We start from the raw sequence: 21,978 nt of genomic DNA, 5'->3' as shown, positions 1-21,978 counted from the left end.
CGAAAATGGATTCAGCTTTCGGGGAGCCTCCCCAAAGAGCCGGGGGAATAAGAAAAGTGAGTTCGTCCCCATGGCAACGAAACGCGCTTCCAAGTCGGTTCGAAACCACCGGAAGGCGGGGGATAAAGGAGGAGCTTGGTCGGTAGACTCTCCACGCTTCCTGGGGGGGGCTCGAGTCCATGCCATTCGGAGGGCCGCTTCTGAGCTCGTTCTGTCACCCTCCTCCTCACTCTCTCCCCCCTGCAAGGTGGTGGAGGTGGTGCGGTCCAGAGCGGAAGTGGCTCTGGGAGCGAGGCGAATCGGGGAAGGCAGCGATGGCTGCCGGCGTACCCTGTGCGCTTGTCGCCAGCTGTTCTTCCACCTTCACCGGGGACAGGCTGGTTCAACGTGAGTAGCCGGGCCGTCGGACCTCCTTCCGAGACTCCGGGGGTACAGACAGGAAATGGGCTCTGGCCTGGGCCCTGGCCACCCTCACCACCCCAGAGGGAACCTCTCTCGCCCAGGCCCAGGAGCCGGTCCCGGGCCCCTGACCCAATGCTCAGCTCAGGCCGCGGGCGGCGCCGTAGAGAGCGTGTCCGGGGCGCTCCTTTGGTCATCTCTGTCCCCTCCACTGCTGTCTGGCCGCCTCGGTCCCCAGGTCCTCCTCCCTCCCTCTGCCCTGGGGTGGGGCCGCCCTGGGGGAGGGGGTAGCTGAGAGACAACTGGCCCCACTTCCGAGCTCCCGGAGGGGCCACGACTGCTCCTTTGCTCCAAGCTGTGATTGGCTCTGCCTTGCCCCAAACTTCCGGGTGGTGGTGTTGCCTTCTGTTCTGGGAGCAGCTCTCTAATTAATGAAACTATTAAGTGGCTGTTGATAATGAGAGCTCACCTGGCGGAGCCCTGCCTTCTACTTCTTACCCTGAACTGCAGGAGCTCGGTGAACTGGGCCAGTTAAATAAATTAAGAATATTAGGGTTGGAGGGAACCTTACTCGGTTCTTGTAAGTCTGCCTTCATCTTCGTTCATAATCATCAACTTTAACATTTATATAGTGCTTACTATGTCCCATGCACTGGGCTAAGTGCTTTACAATTACTATCTCATTTGATGCTCACAATAACCCTGGTATGGTTATCATCCTATTTTATAGATGAGGAAACTGAGGAGAGGTGACTTGTCCAGGGTCACATAGTGAGTAAGTGCGGTCAAATGTGAACCCAGGTCTTCCTGACCCCAGGCCTTGTACTCTGTGTGCTGCATCACATGAGACTAGGGAGATTGTGATTTGTCTAAGGTCACACAGCCAGTCCAGTTGCCTCCTGCCAGCCAGTTCACCGCAATCCTCAGTAGCTCAAACTATATAATAAAGCAAAACTATTTGGCCCTGATGAAAAATAAAAATGGGGCAGCTAGGTGGCCCAGTGGATAGAGCACCAGCCCTGAAGTCAGGAAGACCTGAGTTCAAATCCGGCCTCAAACCAAACACTTGATACTAGCTGTGTGGCCCTGGGCAAGTCACTTAACCCCAGTTGCCTGAAAAAAGAAAACAAAAAAAATAAAAATAGTTTCATGGAACAGACGAGATAATCAGAAATAGCGCAAGGGCAAATTGAAATTAGTAGTACAAATTTGGTTCTTAACTAAGGGAAGGACTTTAAGACAATAACTTCTGGGGAATCCCGAACAGGTTGACAGAAATTAGACCAGTGTCTTACATCATATGTTCACAGTAAGCTCTAAAGGGACATATTGCCTGAACGTAAATGGTCAGACATCATTTTTATAAAAAAATTAGAGAATGAAAAAATCTTCCTTTCACAACTATAGTTAGGAGGAGAAACTTTTGCTTATTTTGTAGGATCATTGAATTTTAGAGTTGGTAAGGATCAGTCGCATTTGAAAGAGGAAAAAACAGAAACTCAAAGGAGAACGTGTGTATAGCAGATCAGCACTGAACAAAATTTAGCTGGAAAAACAAAAAAGGATCTAGATTCTCAAAGGAAAAAAATGAGTAAGTATATGAATAAAAACGTAGCTTATTTCACTCATTCTTATCAAAGACTTAAAACTCTGTGCTTTAAAAGAAACATTTCTACAATAAAATAATTGAAATATTAGAACAGTTGGCAGCAAAGAAACCAAACCACTCACTGGAAGATACATAATCCTAGGGCTTTATTCACACAAGACAAAATACTCAATTTAGAGGTTAATCCAAAATAATCTATATATTTGCTACTTAAAATGCCTCTCAGAAAACATAAAACTTAATTAGCTGAAATCATTAAACACAAAAAAGAGGACATACAACTAAATTTTGTTATTTTGTCTAGGTAATTTAATTTGTATAGCACTAAATCTGTAAATAAATTTTCGTAGTAGTGTTCTTTTTTTATATTTTGTATTGACACAGTCCAGCCAAGGTCCATGAATTTTTCCAATTTAAGTCTTCTGCATTTATTTCTGCAAAGAGTATGTTGTAGTTGCATTTATGTAAGTAGTGTGTATGTGTATGGGTTTAGGTTAATTTCCAGATACTTTATATATGTTTTGTGGGACTTTTTGCTAATATGGTAAAATAGATAGCTAGGTGGTACAGTTTAATGTGCTTAAAACACAGTTAAATCCTAGCTAGTAGTAGTAGTAGTAGTAGTAGTAGAGAAATGCTAATTTTTTTGAAGATTTGTTTTGTAACCAGCTAATTTACATAAGTGATTAACCAGTTTAGTTTCTTTGCTGAGTCTCTGTGGTCTTCTTTGTACATCACCATGTCATCTGCAAATAGGGATAACTTTGCCTTTTATTTAGTGGTATTTATAGCTTTAATCTTGTTTTGTTATCCTGTTGTAGCTAGCATTTCTAGGCCAATGATAACATGGTAGTGGAAAAGGGGGCATCCTTGCTTTACCCCTTTTTCTGCAATGAAAGCTTCTAATGTTTCTCCATTGCAAATAATGAAGGCTCTTAGTTTTTAATTATATAAAAGAAGGGTCATACCATCCATATCTATGTTCATCAAGCTTTTTTTATGTTCAGTGAATACTGTATTTTGTCAAAGGTCTTTTCTGCAGCTATTGAAATAATTTTGTGGTTCTTGTTTGTCTTTTTAAATGATTAATTATACTAATTATTTTCCTATTGTTAAACCATCTTTACCACTCTGATATGACTCCTGCTTGGTTATAGTGAATTTTTTTCTGGATATATTTCTGTAATCTTTTTGAGAAGATTTTATTTTGCATTAGTATTCAATAATAAAATCTGGGTTATAGTTCTTTCTTCACTTTGTCTCCCTTGGTTTGTGTATCAGGACCATAGTTTTTCTTATATATGGAGTTTGGTCAAGTATTGCCTATCTTTAATTGTGAGAATAATTTTTGTAGCATAGCATTTTAAATACTTGATAGAATTTACTTATTAAGTCATTTGATCCTCCCCATTAGCAGTTTTGTTTATGACTTGCTTTATTTCTTTTTTTGACACTGGGTTGTTTAAAATCTCTCGTTTTGTTTGTTGGTTTTCTGTGTGTGTGTGTGTGTGTGTGTGTGTATAGATATGTGTATGTTTATGTGTGTGTGTAAATATTTTGTTTTAGCTATTCACTCACTTCCTTTAAATTTTCTTTGTGTTGCCATGTAATTGTTCATAGTAGTTTCTGATAATTCTCTTCCTTTACTTTGAATTTGTTTTGAATTTGTCTTGCTCACTTTTTATTTTTGTAACATGATTTCTCTTTGGTAATAAGATTATGTACTAGTTTAGTGATTTTTCTTTTGGTATCTTTTCTGTGGTCGTTTTATTTTTTAAAGTTTATTTCTCTTGTAATTTTCAGGATTTCTTTTGTAATTGTTTTTGGTTTGCCCACTTTTTATTTTATAGTTTTCTTAACTGCAAGCTTTGTTCATTGATCCTCTTTTTTTTCTATTTTATTAGTATAACTTTTCAGAACTCGAAATTTTCCTCTCAGGACTGCTTTAGTTGCGTCCTATGAGTTTTGGTTTGATATTTTATGTTACCATTGTCTTTAACATAAATATTTATTGTGTCTATAATTTCTTCTTTTATTGACTCATTCAGTATGTTAAATATTATGTTTCCTTTTTCAGTTATGTTTGTTGTATTATAACTTTTAAAGAATGTTTATTGTATCTGCCTTTTAACTTACGATTCCTTTGTGCCCTGGTACATGATCCCTTTTGTAAGAAGATGCTGATAAATATTTGCATTTCTTAATATTCCCATTCAGAAGTGGCCATAAATTAGTTAAGTCTAATTTTCCCATCAATTTTTTCAGCTTTATATTCTCCTTTTCATCTTTCTGTTGAATTGATCCTATTTTTTAAAATTTTAATTTATTTATTTTTAGTTTACGATAATCACTTCCATAAACTTTTAGGTTTTAAATTTTCTTCCCCTACCTTCCCATCTCCCTCCCCGAGACAGCACGCAATCTGATATAGGTTCTACATATACATTCCTATTAAACATATTTTCACATTAATCATGTTGTAAAGAAGAATTAGAACCAATAGGAGGAACCACAAGAAAGAAGAAACAAAACAAAACAAAACAAAAACAGAAGGAAAAAAGATCAAATAGTATGCTTCGATCTGCATTCAAACTCCATAATTCTTTCTGTGGATGTGGATAGCATTTTCCATCATGAGACTTTTGGAGATGTCATAGATTCTTGCATTGCCACGAAGAGCCAAGTTTAACAATGTTAGTCATCACACAGTGTGGCTGTTACTTTATACAATGGTCTCCTGATTTCACTCTGCATCAGTTCATGTAAGTCTTTCCAGGTTTTTTTTTTTTTTGAAGTCTGCCTGCTCGTCATTTCTTATAGCACAAAAGTATTCCGTTAGATTCATATACCACAATTTGTTCAGCTATTCCCCAATTGATTTCAGTTCCAATTTGAATTTCCAATTTCCAGTTCTTTGCCACTACAGAAAGAGCTGTTATAAATATTTTTGTACATGTGGGTCTTTTTCCCATTTTTATGATCTCTTTGGGATATAGTCCTAAAAGTACTGTTGCAGGGTCAAAGGGTATGCACATTTTTATAGCCCTTTGGGCGTAGTACCATTGCTCTCCAAAATGGTTGGATCAGTTCATAATTCCATTAGCAATGCATTAATGTTTCAATTTTCCCACATTTTCTCCGACATGTATCATTGTCCTGTTTTGTCATGTTAGCCAATCTGATAGGTGTGATGTGGTACCTCAGAGTTGTTTTGATTTGCATTTCTCTAATCAATAGTGATTTAGAGCATTTTTTCATGTGACTACAAATAGCTTTAATTTCTTCATCTGAAAACTGCCTGTTCATATCCTTTGACCATTTATCAATTGGGGAATGACTTATATTCTTAAAAATTTGCCTTAGTTCTCTATATATTTTAGAAATGAGGCCCTTTTCAGAGATACTGGTTGTAAAAATTCTTTCTCAGTTTTCTACTTCCCTCCTAATCTTGGTTGCATTGGCTTTGTACAAAAACTTTTCAATTTAATGTAATCAAAATTATCCATTTTGCATTTCATAATGTTCTTTATCTCTTGTTTGGTCATAAATTTTTCTGTTCTCCATAAATCTGATAGGTAAACTATTTCTTGCTCTCCCAGTTTGCTTATAGTATCAACCTTTATATCTAAATTGTGGACCCATTTTGACTTTATTTTGGTATATGGTGTAAGATTTTGGTCTATGCCTAGTTTCTGCCATACTCTTTTCCAATTTTCCTAGCAGTTTTTGTCAAATAGTGAGTTGTTATCTCAGAAGCTGGGGTCTTTGGGTTTATCAAATAGTAGATTACCATAGTCATTGACTACTGTGTCTTACTGATCCACTACTCCATTTCTTAGCCAGTACCAAGTAGTTTTGATGATTGCTGCCTTATAATACAATTTAAGATCTGGAATGACTAGGCCACCTTCCATTGCATTTCTTTTCATTAGTTGCCTTGATATTCTGGACCTTTTGTTCTTCCAAATGAATCTTGTTATTTTTTCTAGCTTTATAAAATAATTTTTTGATACTTTGAGAGTTGATCCTATTTTGAGAAAATAGTGTTAATATCTCCTATTATGTCACTGTCAATGCTATTTTGAAATTAACTTAGCTTTTCTTTTAGAAACTTAAACACTGCAGCTTAGCTACACATATTTAATAGTTATTTTTTTCATTGTTTTTGTGGTCTTTTAGGGTAATGTAGTTTTGTTATCTCTTCTGACATTACCATTTTTTGCTCTTTTCTTATCTGAAGTCACGATTGCATCTACTTTTTTTAAGAGTCCTCTGAAGCATAATAGTTTTTGTTCGGACCTCTCATTTTTATTCTGGCATATGTCTGCACATTTCCGATGTTTTTCATGTACAGCATAATGTTGGGGTTTTAAATTCATTTCTCCATTATTTTTATTTGGGGGAATTTAATTCATTTATATAGAGTTATGACTGTTAAATTCATGTTTTATTCCATTAAATACTTTCTTATACATTTTCCCCCTCTTTTAAGTCAGCTTTTAATCTTTGTGATTTGTTTCTGCTTGTACTCATCTGATTCTGACCTTTTCTTTCTAAACCCCCTGCCCAGATCCAAGTTCCTTGGATTTATTTTTGTTTTCTTTTTTGTGTTGTTTTTTTCTTACCTTTCTTTTCCCAAAATAAGAAATGAAGGTTTTAAACAATCCAATCTCAGAAAAAGAAATTGAAAATACTGTAAACAAACTACATTGCCTAATTTTTCCTGCCCCTCCATCTCATCTCTATTTCATTCATATTAATTTGTAATGCACCTTTCTCAGAAATGTTCAAATTCCGTCCCCTTAATTCTTCATTCTTATTAGAGGCAGAGGGATGCAGTGAGAAATGCTCTATCACCCCATTCCAGGGCCCACTCCTGTTACTTGCCTTTTTTCACATATCTTACTCCTTTTGATGTCATACCATCCTTTGTGAACCTGTGGCTTCCTGATCAACCTTTTCTGAGTCCTGCTTGTAGTTCTGTCAGTATCCTCCTACATAGTAAGGAGTTGGAACTGCCTTATCTCAGAGAAACTAATCTCCTAAAGAGTCTCAACTCCTTCCCCTTTCTTCTCCCTTAACCCTTCCTCCCCTTGCAGAGGTCAGTTATAAGACCTTTTTCTTGTCCCCTTCTACTTCTCTTGGAGCGCTTCTTAGTGTTGCCAAAGTCTTCCCTTTCTGTTGGAGACTGTACTACTACTTTTTCTTCTAATTACTTCCCCTCTTGAGTCTTAAACAGTCTTCACCTGTGCCCCTACATAAGTCTTTCCTTATTGGAGAATCATTCTTCCACATAAATCTACCCCCTAATGATTTACTAATGAGAAATGACATATTTTTCCCTCTGACATGTTAATTCACTTCTTCCTCCTAGCCTCTTGATTTATGTCATTATATCTTTTACTCCTTAGATTATTTGCATTTTCTGTGTCTCACAGCCAATGAAGTTTTTGTTTCTTTTTAGGAAAAATCAGATTGCAAATACAGACTTGGTCTTGTCTAGCCTCAACCATGTGAAAACAAATATTTCACTTCTTAGTCTTTTGTTTCTGTCTCAAACTGTTTAACTTTCTCCTGTTTGGTCAGTTTTCATGTTGAATGCCTTGCATGCTTCTGGGTTCTTTTGGAGGAGTGACTCAAATTCTTCTTTTTCATAAATGTCCAAATAGTTTCTTTGATGCTTAGGCTCAGCTTTGCAGGATATGCTATTTTAAAGATGTCAACCAATCTTCTTTGCTTTTTTAGAATTTCATAATCCTTTTTTTCTTTGATTTCTTGAATAAATGAAGACTTTTTTGCAGAAATTGAGGATTTTTCTCAGTGGAAAGGATATTAGCCATCATCCAGTACAATCCTGCCATTTTACAGATGAATAGATAAAAATGCAGACGGGTTAAGTGATTTGTCCAAAGTTATGTAGCTAGTAATGGCAGCACTAAGGTTAAAACCAAGGTTTCCTGCCTTTCAGTGTCATATACCCTGTGAGGAATCCCATTTGAAGATGATCCCTGGAGAATCTTTTTTTGATTTTTTAAATATAGTGCACCAGCCTAGCAACTGTAACCATTGTACATCTGTAAAAGAGGGGTAATAAACCATATCCCTTCCTGTCTCAGTGGGATGCTTTGAGAATTGGTAAGATAATACACGTGAAGCATGTTAAACTCCTTAGAGATTAGAACTACATAAATTCTTGGTTGTGGTGTAAGGAACCACAGTAGAGGATTCTAGAGAGATCACCTCAAAAAAGACAACTTTAAGACTCCTATCTTTAAAATGCTTAAATTTCCTTTTTCAGGGTGGTTTAGACCTTTGTAAATATTGAACAGAAAAATAAAAAGTTATCTACCCATAATATCCATGTCTAATAGAACATTGTGCACTTACTGTTCTTTGACAACTGCATCATCTACATTTTTACTTTTACAGTTGTGTAAATTTAAGGTAGAAGCAACATTATTCTGAAGCAATTCTTATTGTCTCGGCTTGATGTTTTAAGTCATTTATAGAAGGAAAAAAATACTTTGTGATATATAGCATAAAGGAATTTTTTGGGGGGAGGTGAAGTGATGGGAGTTAAGTGACTTGCCCAGGGTCACACAGCCAGTAAGTGTTAAGTGTCTTAAGACTGGATTTGAACTCAGGTCCTCTTGATTGCAAGGCCAGAGCTCTATTCACTGCGCCACCTAGCTGTCCCCAAGCATAAAGGAATATTAAATAAAAGAACATTAGCATCCAATCAGCTTTGAGAGTTCATAATTCTCTGTTCACAGTTTGTTAGATTAGGATATATATGTATTTATGTATGTATATATATGTATTGGGAAGGAGGGGGAGAGAGAGAGAGTTCATCTGACTGTAGCTACTTCAAGATTTTTGGCTTTTATTACTTCTTTGTCATGGTTAAAGATGAACACAAGTATCAGTCCTCATATCTCAATTATACCTAATTTACTTTTCCATAATTCAAATATGAGTTCTGTTCTGTAGTTGGTAATTTGCTTGTTTAGAACCCAGGATGCATTTCCTATAGAAATGAGGTATATATTGTGATTAGCTTCCCAAACTTTAGGATTATATGACTGTATGTTGGATTATTAAGTATTTAATATGTTAAATAGGTTTTTGTGAACAGGCCTGGAAATATAATCATTATTAATAACATTGTTTTTGTGAATAAATGTTTTCTGCATCAGGAATGCTATTGGTTCTTCTGGCTTTAGGGTAGTCTTACCCTACTGAGTAGCACAGGCTGGCCCATTAGTATATAAACTGAATATTTGTAAGCTAGGAAATATCTCTACCTGTAAAAGATTTCATTATATTTTAACCATGGAGACATTTTCATTTTGTAGGTGGAAAAATTTTGTAATCCAGAATATGGTTTTAGCCAAGAGCACATAGCAACAGACCAAGGAAGAAGTCTCTGGATTTCTCAACTGCATATCCTTGTTGCTGTTCATGGGATCCCCAGTATTTCTTTTCGTTTGCCTTGGGAATACAGAAATACTTTTTTTCCCCTAAATAAAGTATCTTATTTTATTGTGATACTACTCCTGTATTTCATTAAAACTATTATTTCTCCAGGAGATAAAAGAACTGACCGGCATGAGCAGCCCCATGTGGTTTACAAAGAGTTGTGGTCATGAAGTTCCTTAGTTGATGATCTAAAATATTGGGATGTTGAGCCATTAACTTTCTAAAAGTAAAGGAAGGAGGGAAAATTAATTCTAAGTTTATAATTAGCCTCCTCAGGGATAAAATGGGCTTCCCCTAATGTTCACAGTTAGTATTGACACTATCGATGTTGTAGGAGAGCTTCTACTGGATTCTTTGCCAAGCTTTGGAAGAATTGGGGAAGAATCATGGTACAGTGGGAAGAATGCTGGAGTCAGAGCACCAGGGTTCCTATTTCTGTCCTGTCACTGTCTCTTTGTCTTTATACCAGGGACTTAAGCCTCATTGCCCTCAGTTTCCTTATTCATAAAATGAAGAGTTGGGAAAGTTGGCCTCTAAGTTCCCTTTCTGATCTAAATCTGTAACCTATGATTATGAATATTATTCCTTTTTGCCTTTGTATCCCCAGTACTTAGCACAGCAAATATAAATGCTTATTGATTGATATACCTTTTCTTTTTAAAGGGAAATCAGGTTTCCTGCAGCAGATAAAGAGAGCTCATATTTTATGGGAAAATTTTTTTGAGTATAACAGTAAGGCATTTATATTTGAGATCAGCTACCTTTTATTTTTAGGGGGACATTACCAGTGAACTGTATTATTGTCCCATATTACGTGGAACCATTAGTGAGGTAGAATGCTGTATCTTGGACAACTACACAGTTGTCTAGATGTAGAAGTTTATTTTTGTACAGTTATTCAGCATATATTTGTGTAGCAAATGGCAAAAACTTTTAGAAAATATGTCATTTTGGTTTCAGCAACTTACTCCCTTCTTCCTCTGTATAATTCCTCAACAAATAATGGCATTCAAGCAATGAAATCCAGTGTACAGTTGTTTAAAGAGAAGTTTAAATGCTACATAAAACTTTTCTAGCAAGAATAATATTCTGGAGATGAGTGTTGCATTTGTATTGAAGCCAGTGAACACACACCAAAAGTTATGAAGCTATTTTTAGGCTTTATGTTGTTTATGGTCTACTTGTAAATAACTTATTTTGGAGTTAACTTGCTACTTCACACTGGAGGACCAGTTCCATAGAGATAAGGAAAAGTGACATTAGGCGTTGGATCAAAATCTGTGTGTTCAAAATAGAGTTGGAAAATGTAAACCTTTTGTAGCAAAAAAGTTTACCCTGTTGTACTGATAGAAGGGAGTTATCATTCCCATCTGTTCCCCGGGAAGAGTTGTAAGATTTCTGTTAGAAAAAGATTTGTGAATAGGGTACTGGACAGGGAATAAGAAACCTTGAGTTCTGGTCAAGTTTGGTTATAAACTGGACCCCAGTGTGCCTGGGGAAGTCATCCCATCTCACCGGGGCATCCTTTCATTAGTAAGCAGGTTAGGCCAGATCAGAATTGTCAGACTTGAATTAAAATGTAATTTTGAAGTGTTTAACAAAATAAAAATTCAGTACAACGTAGATAATGTTAATTTGTGGTTTTCACACTCAACCCTGAAGCCCGCAGGAATCTATTTGAGTTTGACACCTCTGGCTAGGTAGATGATCAAGCTCTAAAATTCCATGAATTTTACAGGTCCACTTGTAGCCCTGTAATATTTTTCAGCAATCAGGGCTTGCACTGGATGTTGATGCATGTTAGTTTCATAGCAGTCTCCATAAATTAAGCCTAGGAAGGGGAATGTACTTCCAAGAATCCTTATCTTTCTTCTGGGTTTAGCTCAGTTGCCATCTTCTTCCTAAAAAACCTTCTCTCCTCTCTTGGTGGATTCTCTCTTTCCTTAATCAAATTATCTCATTTACATATCTGTGAATATATTGCATTCCCTCCTCCCCCCCAGTGTCACTCATCAGTAAACATTAAGTATCTGCTATATGCCAGGCACTGTGCTAAGCTCCAGGGACACAAAAAGAGGCAGAAGATAGACCTTGCCCTCAAGGAGCTTACATTTTCATGAATGTCAAAAGATTTACTCTCCTTGAAGGCTGAAACTGTTGCAATTTTTTGTCTTAACACTTGAAAGGCATTGTGTACTGGATAGAGGACTGATCTCAGAATTAGAAGATCCAAGTTCAAATTCTACCTTCAATATCCTATGTGAGGGGCAGCTAGGTGGCACAGTAGATAGAGCTTTGGCCTTGGAGTCGGGAGGACCTGAGTTCAAATCCGACCTCAGACACATGACACTTACTAGCTATGTGACCCTGGGCAAGTCACTTAACCCCAATTGCCTCACCAAAAAGCAAAAAAATACATATATACTTTGTGACCATGGACAAGTTGTTTAGGCGACTTTCTAAGGCTATAAATTACATTTCACTCTTCATCCTGCAATGTAATTTATAGAGTTGCAATTTGCATTAATTCATGAAGTTCCCAGGCCAGGGAGTTCCCTTTACCCATAATGGTGAAATCACAGATCAGGGACCTCCATCCCTATCCCTCCTGTACTTAGCTCAGGATACCTTCCTTGCACAAAAAATGCCTAAGAAAATGAATTAATAGTGTAGAGAGAATACAGGACATCATGTTCATTTTTCAATTTGCATCACAAGTATTTACAGGTTCTTTGAATGAGTGTGTGGAAATCTGTTGTAAAGATTCTTTTTATCAACCTGATCGGAACCTATATTTCACTGCTTGTTGACTTTACTTGGCTGATTAAAGGGAGACATGTTACAGAGTTTCCTGGGGAACATACTTTTGAGGTTAAGTGACTTGCCCAAGGTTACACAACTACTAAGTGTAGGTACCTGGAACAAGACCCAGGTCTTCCAAACCACTGTACCTCACTGAATTGTTGAAAAATGCATCTTAAACATGATTGCCTTGCTTCAGAATACATGTAACATTTGTTACTTGTATTCTTGTCATGTTTGAGAAGAAATTCCTTATAAACTCATTATTTAGGTGAGGATTCCTTTGTAAAAATTAGCGTCAGGTTATGAAATTGCCCTCATCATTTCTTTCACCATGCCATCTGGCCTCAGATAATCACCACTCGTCAAAGGATTTCAAAGCTTCTAAGGTGATTGTACACTCTTGTCCTCCATAGGTTGATGCATTTTTACTTTAGGTTTTTAGATGGATTTGGTCCCTAGAAAGTGGCTAATTCTTAGATGTGTTTCTAGAAATAAAGCTTTTAATTGAAAGTGAGGTGATGTAAAACACCTCTCAGTGCACTTGAAAAATTATGTGTATCACTTTTTAAGACTAACCAGCTGAGCCTCGCTGCAGATGGCCGTTGTGAGAAAGCAAGCAGAGAAACACTTGATTGGGTTTCTTGTGCTTCGGTTTTTTAAAGTTTCCACTGTGGTACAGCAAGCCCCAGGGTGTGTGAAAATCTGAATTCAAAGTGTGACCGTGGAGGGAAGAAAGGGTAATTAAATGCTGTAAACAAAATCAAAATCTCACTCTCATTGTTAATGCAGTGTTATGGCTGATCTTTGAGGCGTTCCAGTGTCAGGAAATTCAGTTATTTTCCCCTAAACAACTGTAATACTGCCTCATAGATTGATTTATCATACAGAGAGAAACAACATACTACATACATATGTACCAGGGGAATAGGTTATATTTACTTTGGGAATCACAGCTTTGAATTGCCTGACATTTGTCTGTGTAAAGTCCCAAGCATAACATTGCGTCAAGATGGTTTGGGCTTTTAAATTTAAGTCCTATAAAGTCTCTTTACCTTGCCAGCAATATGATCTAGTCCAAGCCCTCTGGGAATAGTCTGTTAGTTAACAACTGCTACAAAGTATTAAAAGGGGCAAGATGCTCTCAAGTGACATGATCATGAAATTGTAACTCCGAAGTTATGACTATGCCTGCAATGGTATGGGTCCATTATTATTTTTAAAGGCCTCTCTCTGCCTGTTCTAAAGAGAGTTGAATGTTTATAAAGGATTTCACCATTGTATAGCCTTTACCCCAAATCTATATTTTTCTCTGCCTACTTCCTCTTTTCTTTTCCTCTTACCTAATCTCAGACTCTGCTGCTCGTCATTTTCTTGCTTGTTTTCTGCTTTCTCTAGTCCAAGAAAAGGATTTGGGAGTGAGGGGAGGTAGGACAAGAAGATCTTATCTTTGGGACTGCTTCAGTGTGTCTTCGTCTCCTTTGTTTTTCTGCTCTACCTCCTTATATGCAAAAGCATTATGTTTTGAAATAACATAACTGCTTATAAAGGCAGCAGCTCTGCACTTGATATAGAGGAGAATTAGTGCATTAGGTAGGAGGATTGAGCTAGATAAGTTTTGAGTCCCTTTCAACATTAAGCCTCCTTTAAGTATAATTACCTTCTTCAGTGGGTTCATCTTGAGTTGTGGCAAGAAGTAGCAGTCATTACTCAGTGTTAAAAATATATTTAACTTTCAGCTATGGTCACATTAGTAGAGCAAAACAATTACATAAATTTGATGAAGATGAAAAAAACCATTGATTAAATTTGTACTTGATATAAGGCATTGTACTATGCTAGGGATGTAAAAACAAAAACTAAAACAGTTCCTGCCCTCAAGGAGTTTGCCTACTCTGGGAAGTATGACATATGCACAGTTCAGAAAATGCAAAGGACTTTTAGGAGTGATGGTACACTAATTGAGGAGATCAGGAAAGATTTCCTAGGGTGAGTGAAGGTAGAAAGTGAGCTGAGCCTAGGAATTCCAAGTCAGTAAGTATTTACCTTGTATCAGGTGCTGTGCCACGCTCTGGGGATATAAAGAAAGGCAAAAACAGTTCCTGCTTTTGAGAAGCTCGCAGTCAAATGAGAGAGACAGTATGCAATTTATAGGAAGCCAGAGAGAATGAGGAATCAAGTATGACACTAGGTTGTGAGGCCGGTGACTGGAAGGATAGCGGTACTCTCGGAAGATGGGAAGGTTTGGGGAAAAGATGAGTTCTATTTTGAACAAGTGTGACTCTCAAAAGGCAAATTATAGTAGGATAGTGATTCTGTAAGTAGAGGGGATTGATGGGAGAAATGCTGTGAAGTAAAAATCAATCATACTTGGCAACTGATTGGCTTTATGAATTTTAGGAGAGGGAAGAATCAAGGAAGAGCCAAAGGTGTGAACCAAAATAACAGCTATTCCCTGGGTCACTTGTATTTCATTTGGGAACTGCCACTTTTTTCTCCTTGAGGGAAGTAAGTAAAAATAGATATCAGATCACGGGATTTTTTATCTGGAGGAACCTTGGAGGGTATCTCCTCTAACCCTGTCATTTTACAGATGAGAAAATTGCAGCCCAGAGAGTTGTCATTTGCCCAAGGTCATACAGCTAGTATGACCTTAGAAATCCTGGATGAAAAACAAGGTCCTTTTACTTCTAGTCTATTTCTCTCCTCCCACACCACTTTGCATATACATCTGTTCTGTGAAGTCACTGTAATTCCACACTGTCTTAGACTGTTCCAAGCCAAAGATATATATATATATATATATACACACACACACATATATAGATACACACACACACATATATTTTTTTCCATTTAAATGCCTGCTTGGCTTAGATTATTTACTTTCCCTGTGAACAGACCTATATGTGTATAGATAGAGGTGTAGGGGTAGTGGGAGCAATTAAGTATTTTTGTTTAAAAAACTTTTCTTTTAAAAAATGAAACTGAATACTATATAATTGTAATGATCAAGCTTGGCCCAAGAGAAGAGGTGAAAAATGTACCTCCCTTTTTTTTCTTTTTGCAGAGGTGGGGGACTCTAGTTGTGTAGCACTGAATGTACCAGGAGACTTTATTGATGCATTGCTTAATTTTGCGGAACTGCTTTTTTTTCCTCCTTATGGTTTTTATTCTTTGTTAACAAGGGATGATTTTGAGGGGTAGGGAAGTTGGGCAGGATATTTTCAGAAACGAAGGTAATAAAAAGACATAAGATAACAAGCTTTTTTAAAAACAATGGTTGTTTCTAGAGAGTAAGCTGAAACAATGTGCTACAATACAGTTCTCAATTTAATCTTCCTTTCTAGTCTTCTGGATTTGGGGTCTGCCTAGGGTCAACAGGAAATAAGAAAGTAAATTGGAGTTAAAAGGAAAGAAGCTTGCAGCCCTAGCAAGAGCAAAACGTTAGCTCTTGGGAACAAGGGCTGTTTTTTTACTTTGTCTTTTCACATTCCCTTTGCCTAGCATAGGACCTGGCACATAGAGTAGGTGCATATAGGGTTGGATTAGAAAATGACATGTGGCCAAATCATTTTTGTTTGACCTTATAAAACTTGAAAACTTGAAAAAGTTCTATATTTTCTACTAAAGCCATAACAATAAATCATTTCTTTATTAACTATGCTACATACTATTTTATATGGTAGACTAATGTTTTCAGTAAGATTGACCAAGTTAATTATGACAACTGGCATTTACTCAATGTTTGTCCATTTATAAAAAAGAAAAAACATACACACACATATATATATACACACACGTGTGTGTGTGTGTGTACATAGAGATCTCTCCATGTGTTTGTGTGTGTGTGTGTGTGTGTGTGTGTGTCTTATTTTCACTAGGTGGCTGCCAAGCAGTGTGAGATGAAATGATGTACTACTATGGAAAAAATGCTGCAGTAGCTCAGGGTCATGAAAATGTCTTCAATTTTAGTTGTATACAGCAGAGTTAACCATTCAAAATTTAATTTAGGGTAATACAAAAGTGAGACCAGGGCATGTTTTTCTAGCAAGTCTAGTCAAAATCCTAAGAAACACATGACTCATTTTAGACAGGTAAACACTAGAAACCCACAGGTATAATTTGGAAGACTGATCCCTGATTGGTAATTTTGCCTGCAGGTTCACATGTCCTGGTGTGTTGATCCTGGTTACTATTTTGATGTGCATTGAATACCATGAAGGGCATGGCTTACTTTTGGATTAACTTTAATAGTTATCTTTATTAAAATTTTGTTCAGCTGTGAAGGGTCTGGTCCTTTCTCACTTAAAGTACAGTTGAAAACCGGGATTCTAACCCTCTCTTTGTACTAATTAATGGTGTGACCTTAGGTCCGTCACTAAAACTCTGTTATCCATAGTTTCATAATCTGAGAAATGAGGAAGGGTGAACTAACAGATATCTGAGGATCTCTTCTAGTCCTAACATTTGTGATGCTGTGGTTCTCTGTTTCTGAGTCTACATGATTATTTCTGGATGTTTGAATCACTTTAATTGGATAAGAGAGTTTTGTGGTAGTGGTGAAAACAAATACCCAGAACCAGTTAGCAAAGTTGACTGAGGAATAAAAACTGTTCTTAATATAGACATTTATGTTTGCTAAATTAAACCATACTTGATGATATTTGGAGGCAACAAGAAGTAAAATAAGATACTTCTCACTATTCTTTCCATAGTCCTAATACGGCACAGATGTGATCATAAAATCCATATGCAGCTTCACTATTATAAGTTTCTATTAGAAAGAAAATGTTAAGATAAAACCTAATTAGTAAATTAAGCTTTCAGCATGTTTTAGACAGTACAGTGTAATAGAAACAACTATATTTTGTGATTCCTTCTCCCAGTTGTTATCTTTACCATCATCTAAGTGTGTTTACAAGTATAACTAGACCTCTACAGAGAATCTGTGTATTTATCTAATGTATCTATCTAGAGACTCTTCTAACACTTTGTGTGTGTGTGTGTGTGTGTGTGTGTGTGTGTGTGTGTGTAATCACGATGAGATTTCTATAGCTCCTGTATTTTAAAAATGCGTCTGCCAAACTGTCCTCTAAAAGTCATTAGTAGAATGGACCATTTTTAAATTAATAGTCAAAAATAAGTTGTACAAGAAATCACTTATTTTAGTGGATGGAGGATCACCTTGGGGTCAGGAAGACCCAAGTTCAAATCTAATTTCTGACACATATTAGCTACATGACCAGAAGTTGTCACTTAATTTCTCAGTCTTCCCATCAGTTTTCCAAGACTGTAAGTTAAAGACAAGTTGCAAATCTGAATTGGTAGAGATAGTTTCTACATTGAGAATTCTCTGTAGTGATGCCATCACAGTTCCAGACCAAAACTATATTAAACTAATATACCAAATTGAGCAGTACTGTGAACTTTTGAGTGATTATATTAGTTCTAATTACTGAATGATGTGGACACACTGCCAGAAAATGACTTAATGCATATCAAGTACCAGCTCAAGAAATAGAGAACTTCTGGTTTCGTTAAGTGCTGAGAATAAAGGTGGTTTTGCCAAACAAATAAGTTAGGTGGTTATTGAAAAAAATTGCCCACTGATGAAAATTAATTCCATTTGGGAGTCTTTTAAAAAAAAAAAAGATCTTTTCTTTTAACCCAACCTAGGACAATTTGCTTTCTCTATGTATATACTATGAAGTGTGTGTCAGCGGTGCAGTAGTTATCTCTAAGAAAAACAACCACATATTGCTATGCCACCTGCTTGAGGTTTGGAAAATTAACATTGAGTGTAATACAGACTTTGATCCAGGGATTTTTTTCTCTGAGACATTTACATGAAAACAGAACCTTTGGTTTTCATAACTCATCTGTTCCTACTGCTTATTTCCCACCTGAACTTATCATAATCCACCATGAGGGACATTGCAGCTGGTTGCTGTGGAATTGATTGACACCAAATAAAAGATTATGACTTCAGGTGGAGATTAAGCAGAAGGAGCAGATCATTTCTTCAAGATGCAAGGCCAAATTCATTCAGAATTCAATGTATGCGTAAGTCTTTTGTTGATAGTAATAGGAACCATAGCCATGGATTTGGAGAAGAACAAATAAAAAAATAGCAGCCCTTTGAGAATACTGGGGCTTTAACCAAGAGTAAAAAAATAGAAGAGGGAGTAAAATTCAAAATAGAATTGTTTCAGAAGAAAAGGTTGTAGTTTCCGTGACATACTGACAGTTTAGGAGATTTTGTCATGAGCAAGGTGACGTTTCCTTATAATAAAGGCAATATGGTATTAATCTGAATGTGGCATACACTCCTTCCCTAATCCCTTCTCCATCACCCAACCCCCGACCCCAATTCCCCCTCCAAAATCTGGCTTGTGTGAAATCTTAGCATAGCCTAGTCACACTCTTAGTAGATAGAAGAGAGGATGACAACATATGTGGAGATTGAGAATAAGAGAATGATACTTTTAAGTAGCAAAAATAAAGAAAGCAATGATGTTAGAAATAAAAAAAAAAGATAAACAAATGTACTAGTAATAATTTCATAGAATATTTTTTGTAGTGTCTATTTTTTTGTCCTTTCAAAGAGATGTCATTTTTGAGGCAGCCTATTATGGTAATGGTATGGACCAGCATGACAAGTGTAGCAAATGAAAGAATATGTACTTTTGATGTATTTCTTGCCCCCTTCTGGAATGTATTGTCAACATCTCTTTCTCATTCTCCCCAAATCCTTTCACACTATGAGAACCAACCAAAATGTTAGAGGGTTTTTAAGTGCATTTTCTTATCTCTAGGATTTAAAATTTAAGTCCTGATTATAAATATCCTGTAAATTGTGCATATGAAGAGTGCTTTGTCTTTTCAAGATTAGTATCTTATAACTGTAGCTTTTCTAATGATTCAGCTAGTGGTAAAATAGACTGTTTCTGTGCGTTCCATAACCCACACCTGTATTTATTTGTTCATCAGTCATACCACTGTATATGTTGAGGCTTGGTTCCTTGCCCTGAGGGCAACACAATAAAAGTTATTTCCTCCTCACCTGTGTATTTCTGAAAGAGGATTTAGTTATATTAGAAAATGTTCATTCCATCTTCTCAGAGCTATACTATGTCAGCAATTGCACATTTAAAATTTTATATAAAGTATCTTTGTGAAACAAAAATTTAATAAAATTTTATTTTCAGAGAAACCTTATGAATGTACATAAATCTAAATGAAATGGCATCTGATATTTAATTAGCTAAAATATGTATAGGCAGTTAGCCCAAGAAACGTGGCTAGATCACCTATTTTAGTAGTAGTTCACTGTCAACCCTGTATTTGCTGCAGTTTGCTAATTAGGTCAAAACATATACAAGATCACCAGAATTTTTACAGCCCTCCTTCTTCCATCAAGTTCCCAGATAGTAAAATGAATGAAATTAGTGTTCATTCTTTTCTATTCACCTGGCATAAATCACTGTTCTCCCTGGTGAGTGAACAGATGGCTGCTTATAAGACTTCTCCTGTCAACTGTCTAGTCTGTTCATCATTATTGTTGCATCTGTAAATACTTGTTGGTGAAAAAGTCACTAAGTTAGATAACATCTCACCATTATTACTCATTATTTTCTCACACTATAGTGAAAAGAGCACTGGACATAGAGACAAGGAACCTGAATTTATGGCCTGACATCGCTCTTTATTAACTGTGTGAACTTGAACTAGCCCCTGCATTTCTCTCTGGTCCCACTTTCCTCAGCTGTAATATCCTCATTGAGCCTGGATGATCTCTAATGCCCTTTCCCATTTTAGATTCTATGGATATACTTGGGAATATACATTAAAATCTAAGCCCCTTTGGAATTCACATACAAAAAGCACAACCATAGTATCAGTTTGGTTAATCCCACATCCAGTGAGTTTGTAAATTGTAATAGTTAAATGTGATAATTTGTATTGGTTTTGCAATCTACATTTTAATTTTTGTACAATTTTTTTTTCAGATATTCTTGGAACAGAAGATCTTGCTGCAGATACGCCTGCCAACAATGGTGTGAGATTTTACCCCTGGACTATTGATAACAAATACTATTCTGCAGACATCAATCTGTGTGTGGTGCCAAATAGATTCCTCGTCACAGCTGAAATTGCAGAGGCTGTCCAGGCTTTCATTGTTTGCTTTGACAGCACCCAAGTAAGAACTTGTATTTTCATGGTCCTTGTAAGAGACCTTGTTGGTTTACTTGGTGTTCTTTATATTTTTTAGTGGGGACAGGATGGGAGCAGGTTTGATACAGACCATCTTTTAATGTGTACTTTTTGATATTTTCCCCAAGAAATCTGGTCTTGACAGTGTTTCATCATGGCTTCCATTGACAGAAGAATGGCTTCCAGAGGTGATGATCTTGGTTTGTGACAGAGTGTCTGAAAATGGTGAGATGCTAAAATGGTACACGTTTGCAAATTTCTTGGTGTGCAGAGTATGAGCATTTCCTTAAATTAAAATGCTGTATAGTATATTGAAGGCTCTATATTTCTGACAGTTTTTAGCTAGCCAAAGGCTTTTTGGAAAAGTATGAATTATTTGAAAATGAGCCTTTTAAAAATTTTCATTCATTCAGATATCTTTAGTTTCATTTGTATATATGTAGATATACTTATGTCTATATAGATCTCTGTCTCTAGATATATGTGTAATTTCCCTATTTTAAAACTTGTCATTAAGGAGGAAAATTAGAGAAGCCTGTACTTTGGTGGCATTTAGTGTTTTATGTTCATACACATATTTTTTACTTCTTTCTTTAGGTGTAAACCGACCAAAAGCTCAAGAATGGTGCATCCAACATGGCTTTGAGTTGGTAGAACTTAATCCAGAAGAATTACCTGAGGAAGATGGTAGGTGGTTATAATATACATCTGCTTCAGTAGAAAACAGCAATGTAAGGTAGGCATGAGAGAATATAAATACATTCTCTCATGTGGCAAGAGTCACAATGAAAATCAGAAAGCTTTCTTCATTTTTAACCTGTTTGAAAGACTTAGAATAAATAATAATTCATTCACTTGACTGTCAATAATTTTCAAAAAGTTCCCTTGTTTAGGCTGAATTCATGGAGTAGACCCTTTCTTACCCTTTTTTACAAAAAATGCTAAAGTCTGCCTCTTCATAATGGGTTTTGTTGAGCTGAGGTTCCTCTCCACCCCCTCATTTCAACCTGTAGCAGCTGAGGACTGAATTCCTAAAGTGACCCTAGGACTGTCGTACTTACACTTATTTGTTCTTTTGGATCTCTTAGAGCCAAGCAAACTTAGCATGGTTTCTCTGAGATGGTAGCTCTGGTTAAAGGAGATTTTAGGAAAAACCATGGATGCAAGGGCATGTAGGTTTTGGACAGTGTAGGAAATTGGCCCTTCCTAGTATCCAAAGGAGGATTTCACATACTACAGTATCATCAGAATTTAGACTCTGTATTTTCATTATCATCCAAAAATATTTCTTGGGTTCCAACTGTATATAAAATACTGTGCTAGCGGCTGGGGATAGGAAGAGGTGCCAACAAGTTTGTAATAAGTTTAGCTGGGATACTAGGGTAACGTGCTAACTGCCAGATGAGTAGTATGGATAACAAGCACTGGAGGAGTAAAGGGCCTGAGGGGTCTAATAAGGCTTCACCGTGGAG

The 21,978-nt window shown here is 36.6% G+C and overlaps 1 protein-coding gene across 6 annotated transcripts in view; it reads left to right on the top strand.

Moving 5' to 3' along the window:
* Positions 1 to 272: 272 nt before the first annotated feature.
* AAGAB (alpha and gamma adaptin binding protein) overlaps positions 273 to 21,978 on the top strand; it is a 69,438-nt gene continuing 47,732 nt past the window's right edge. For 4 of the 6 annotated variants that reach the window (XM_027851973.1, XM_027851974.1, XM_027851971.1 and 1 more), the window contains exons 1-4: positions 273 to 387; positions 20,302 to 20,492; positions 20,635 to 20,731; positions 21,104 to 21,193. In XM_027851973.1, coding sequence (XP_027707774.1) covers positions 315 to 387; positions 20,302 to 20,492; positions 20,635 to 20,731; positions 21,104 to 21,193 — 451 coding nt within the window. In that variant the 5' untranslated portion in view covers positions 273 to 314. Of the gene's footprint in view, positions 388 to 1,837; positions 1,991 to 20,301; positions 20,493 to 20,634; positions 20,732 to 21,103; positions 21,194 to 21,978 lie in introns of all 6 variants that reach the window. The other 2 variants (XM_027851975.1, XM_027851969.1) reach the window with 2 other exon arrangements.

The sequence above is a fragment of the Vombatus ursinus genome, unplaced genomic scaffold (genome assembly GCF_900497805.2).
Source record: "Vombatus ursinus unplaced genomic scaffold, bare-nosed wombat genome assembly UNPS02009205.1, whole genome shotgun sequence".
NCBI lineage: Eukaryota > Metazoa > Chordata > Mammalia > Diprotodontia > Vombatidae > Vombatus > Vombatus ursinus.
This window is presented reverse-complemented; position numbering and strand designations above follow the sequence as displayed.